A 5506-nucleotide genomic window follows, 5' to 3' on the forward strand; every position below is an offset into this window, starting at 1 on the left:
GCGCGCAGTAGCACGCGCAGACCTTCTCTCTCTCTCTCTCTCTCTCTCTCTCTCTCTCTCTCTCTCTCTCTCTTCTCGCTCTCTTTCTCTCTCTCTCTCTCTCTACTTGTCAATACCTACTTGACAAATAAAACTCATCACCGGCTGGCGATACGTACGATCTATATAATAAAGACATAAGATAAGATGCACAGTGGCATTTATATGGTAGAAATTTATCATGCGTGTAAATGCGTTTTACGTGACTATTTTCTGAGTATACACTACACACAACATGCATCGAGTACACATACACGCATGCGTGTGTGCGGGTTTGTTATGTGTGCGTGTGTGTGCGTGTTCGCACGTATGTACATTGTAAATTTAACGGGTACTGATTGCATGCCCCACATTTCTAGCATACATAGCGTATATGCGCGTGGCGAATTTTGCAAATTCTCAATTTTCCTTCGCAGTGCCAAGGTGGGTAAAATTAAGAACCGTAAATTATGTGTTAACAATACATACCTTTGTTGAACGTGGGACGATAAAACATTGTCGCCGCACGACCATTGTGTGGAACCTCTGTTACTTCCAATTACGCCCAAGAATCAGTGAATGATGACAAAGTAATGGGGTACCGGCGGAACTAATCCGCAGCGCGGCGCTGATATTCAACTCGGTTTATTCAATGCAATTGTGATTGTAAACACTTTAGTCAGGTCCCTTAGCTTCACGATCGTTACCTACATAGCTGACAAAAGCATCAAACTTGGCACAGTTGTAGCCTATGGCAGTACTATAAATATTAGAGGGAGTGCCCAATGTAGATATTCCTTAGAAGTGAATTACAGATGATTAAATGTTGGAACCGCGCCCGCCTGTACTGGCGCATTGTATACAGCTGTTAACCCCCCTTCCCCCCCCCCGCATACGCTATAGGCGGCATGAAAGTGTATTAACTCTCATATCTCGCGAACGAATTGAGCTACATTAAAACATATAAACACATGTCTTAGCTATAATCCCTGTGAATTTTGAGTTTATTGAATCATCACGAATAGTTTAATTAATTACTAAAAATATACGCACGGTATCGCTCATATGCTAATATATACGCGCGGCTATGGCCCGTAGGATAGTGTACTAACTCTAATATCTCGCGAACGATTTGAGTTACATTTTCTAAAATTCTAGATACATATAAACACATGTCTTAGCTCTATGGTCTTTGTAAATTTTTAGTTTGTTAAAGCACGAATAGTTTAATTTATTATAAAAAATATACGCACGGTATCGGAGCCCACGTAAACCACGTACGTAACCGAGCTGACCGTTAATTCGGTCCCCCGGACCACATTACTCCGTTCCACACGCCGTGGGCCCGGGGCCGTCACCCGCCTCCCCCGGGCGCGCCGGCTACTTATGTACTGATGCCGTTTCCCACAGCTTGGCAAGGTATAACACGAGTAGACAGATTCAGTTTGTTAATAACATGTGTGTTTTAGATATAAGTGTCTAGTATATTTAAGAATATTTGTTGTATTCGTGTACTAACGTACGCACAGTACATCAAAGACGTTTTTTCTCTAAGGGAGATTTGTTTCTAATAGTAATAGACGTCTTTTTCATTAATTGTTGTTGGTGATCTACGTTCTAATATAGTTCGTTGATATATTGTGTTGCTAATATGACTGTTGTTTTTATGTATACTCGGTATGTCGGTATACAATCCGAGATCTATGTCGGTATACACTCTACATTCGTCGCGTGTGAGCGCGGAGACGAAGCACGAGGCGAGAGTGTCGCTGCCGTAAGAAATGAAACCGTAAGTGCACGTTTACGCCTGTGATTGCTGATTAGTGGATCTGCGCATGATCTGTTGGTTATTATATATACACCCTTCATCACGAATATACCCTAGTGCTATTAACATTATTTTCATATTTCATTTTTCGACAGTGGTTATGTAACAGTTTGTAAACGAGAGACAAGGTTAGTTTTTTTTGTCTTTTCAGTTGTCGTAATGAAACTTGGAAAAAACTATAGTTTTAATCCGTATGTTTTTATGATCTACTTTCTCCGCCCACCCGCCCACTATCATCATCGCCCGCCTTGTGAGTTTCTCAACTGCGTCGTACAATGCCCGCGGCCGCCGCACCGGTGTGGTCCGTGCCGGGGCGCCGCCGGGTGGGGGAGGCCGGGCGGCGGCGGGCCACGTCCCGTAGGGGGGGGCGGACGGCCGGCTGGGAGTTGGTATCGGAACGGTCCGCGCGGTAGTCTCTTGCTTCATCGAGGACATGGCAGCATTCTATGAGAATTCTCAGCAATCGTCGAATATCACTGATGGCGTCGCATTTCCCGTGTCAGCGTGCAAGCTTTGCTGTACTTTTGGCAATCCACATAGCCTGGATTCTACTTACGATCGTGCTGCATCTATCCGGCTACAGCATCCTACCGGTCGAGTTTAACAAAGCACCGCTTGATGTAATGACATCAAAGGAGTATCTCCGCGAGCAGGCGTGGAAGTACCGCCACCAGGGACTCGGTGAGGACATTCCTGTAGGAAGGCTGGATGTCGTACTAAACGATGGCCGCTCGACACAACTTATTTTCGACGTGGTGGCCCGGGGGCGCCGCGGGGGGCCGGGAGGCGGGCCGCGCCGGGGTCCCGGGCCGCGTTGGGGATTTTGGCCGCGGCTGGGATCGGGCCGTGGGGAGGCCGACGCGTAGGTTAGGGGAGGTGTCCATCCCGCGGGTGGGTCCGGCCCGGTCGTGTATACGTGTACGCTCACGCCCCCCGGCCGATGATGTTGGCGGAGTAGCGGTATGTCATTACACTCATAGGCTAATATATACGCGCGGCTATGGCCCGTAGGATAGTATACTAACTCTAATATCTCGCGAAGGATTTGAGTTACATTTCCAGATACCTATAGACACATGTGTTAGCTATACTCTCTGCGAATATTGAGTTTATTGACGCACGATTAGTCAATATATTAGCAAATAATTTATATGCGCGCGGAAGTGAATTACAGATGATTAAATATACTGTACCCGCCTGTACTGTGTGTAGGCCTACTGGGGCGCGGTAGGGGGGTTCGGAGTCGGATGGTTCGAACATTTAATCATCTATAATTCAATTCTAAGGAATATCTGCATTGGGCCCTCCGTCTATATAATTATAGTACTGCCATAAGCTACAACTGTGCCAAGTTTGAGACGTTTGTCACTCCTGTAACGATTCGGCCCATATTTTGCACTAAGGGGCCTGACTACTTGCGGGTTGCTAAGTAACCGATTTGACGATCAGCGCCGCTAGCGGCAGGTGCGCGCATAGCCGGTGTTTCATTAGGTTTTCGCGCATGCGCGCGCGTGTGTGTATAGGATTGTTTGTGTGTGTCCTTGAACATCACGTGAACCGGCGCAATGTTCATTTTAAGCGTTAATAATGGAATATCCTTATCATAGTATTATCACAATCGATGCCTCCGTCGTCTACCTAAAACAGAATCAATGAAGATGAATTATACACTGTCATAATAACGTAGATGTACCGTGTATAGTCACCACATCGTAATATCAAAACACTTACGATTTAGTCAACAACAAGTAACTCTTTCATGATGACGTGGGGAGTCACAGGCCGCCGTTCACCGGCTTGGCTGCGCCGCGGATAGATAATGCGATGACTCTCTCTGCGGGGTCAGAGTAATGCTACCGGTCTTCGCGGGGTCAGGTAACTCTAGCGTGACGGCTAACCCCGTTTTACCACCACTGCACCACTAATAATACACGCACACACACACACAGCTACAGGACGGAGCGGGCCGCAGCCGGACTTAGATATCGCTGCTGCATTCATCCGTGCAAAAATTCCGAAGATACTCGCGTATAGGAAATGTCCCGTACCCATCGGTTAATTATGACGTGGGTACGCAGAAGAGAACACCGTGTTATCTGTTCGCAGTTATAAGTATAGCCGTGTGATTCCAGTGAGTGAAGCGAAGGAGTGTGTCGCAGTGCGTTTGTCGCACGCGTGTTCGCGACAATCTCCGTGTGTGCGCGCCAAGTGAATTCGCTCGTGACGAATTAAATGACGATTCGATTCCGGTACGCGGGAACAACGACTGAGTGCCGTCGTCGCGTCGAGAGTTGCTGCTGCTGATGATGTTGGTTTAGTGATAATCGCGTGCGTACGTGCCACTGATCGCGTTGTGACTCGTCAAACATTTCCACCGCTTTCTCATCAGTCAAAGCCACTGTCATTCACGGTGTGTGTGTCTGTGTGTGTGTGTACCTACCGGGAACATTGTTACATCGACGTCTATTTGCTCAAGTTGTGTGATGTCGATTTCGTGACACACTTTCCGCCTATTTGAAAGCAAGGCCGCAGCGATTGCGCTCGCTTAAATACGCGAAATAACAGACGCACGTTCGCACAACACATTACAGCGCGGCTCAAAACTGGAGCGAATTACCTAATTGGTGATAGTCGTGACGAACGTTTGTGGAGCTGCGACAGATGAAACGCCATCGAGTGGTGGACTCCATGCGTTTACACGAGAGCTGATGCTGATAGAAATATGGCGTTTCCACTTCTCAGGATGTTATCTGTGATATTTGCGATCAGTGCATCGCCTGGCACTGTAAAAGGTAGGATACCTAATCAACACTTCATAAGGAAACGAAAAGTTAGCGGGAACTCCCACACTCTTCTTATTACCATGCCTCGCATATCATATTGATAAATAAGAGAAACCTAGTCACCAACCTGTTCGGATGTGATTATTAACATGCGAAATGATCTATCTAGTTACCCAAGGAGTCTAGTAATGTATTTCCGTAATTGCAAACCATATATTTCCTGGTAATTAGGTCTAGAGTCGTTATATATATATCTTATATAGCATAATCCATACGGAACCTTAGCTATTATCGCAAATGATAGCATTTTATTACAGATGCACACGACGTCGACAACCAAAACGCAACTATTGCGAAACGATAGTGTAACGTAGGGCCTACATCTCGATCAAGAGACACGAGCATATAATTTATATTTCATCTAACGTTTACTCTTAACTAACGCGCCATTACGAATTACCAGTCGTGGGGAACTTCAAAGGTTCGCGGGGAGCGAAGTTGTGGAGCTTTAGTATATAAGTATATACGCTCGACTATATAAATTCCTGCTAGGTGAGTGCTCGCGCTCTTGTCCCAGCGGGTAATGACCTGCTATAGTCATAAACAGTGGTCGGCTCATGGCACAGCGAGAGAGAGAGAGAGAGAGAGAGAGTGCTATAGCGTCAGCTGGCACTCCCGTGTGCGCGGTTGAGTGAGTCTTTAGCCTGTAGTTACCACTACTGTCTGCGAGACTCGTTCAGATCTAACGCACAAGCGGTCGACATGCTCTGTATTGTATCTTTCGGACTACTACAGCAGATTGGCAGTAGGTGTGGTGTGTGTGTGCGTTCGTGTGTGTGTGTGTGTGTGTGTGTGTGTGTGTGTGTGTGTGTGTGTG

The 5506-nt window shown here is 46.6% G+C and overlaps 1 protein-coding gene across 1 annotated transcript in view; it reads left to right on the top strand.

Annotated features, from left to right (window-relative positions):
- The first annotated feature begins 3802 nt into the window (after positions 1-3802).
- The window catches only part of LOC106806745 (dual oxidase-like), a 14983-nt gene continuing 13279 nt past the window's right edge, over positions 3803-5506 (top strand). The window contains exon 1 of the mRNA XM_014808794.1: positions 3803-4638. Within this exon, the coding sequence (XP_014664280.1) occupies positions 4569-4638 (70 nt within the window). The 5' untranslated portion in view covers positions 3803-4568. The remainder of the gene's footprint in view (positions 4639-5506) is intronic.

This window comes from Priapulus caudatus, unplaced genomic scaffold (genome assembly GCF_000485595.1).
Source record: "Priapulus caudatus unplaced genomic scaffold, Priapulus_caudatus-5.0.1 Scaffold9, whole genome shotgun sequence".
In the NCBI taxonomy this organism is placed as follows: Eukaryota; Metazoa; Priapulida; class Priapulimorpha; order Priapulimorphida; family Priapulidae; genus Priapulus; species Priapulus caudatus.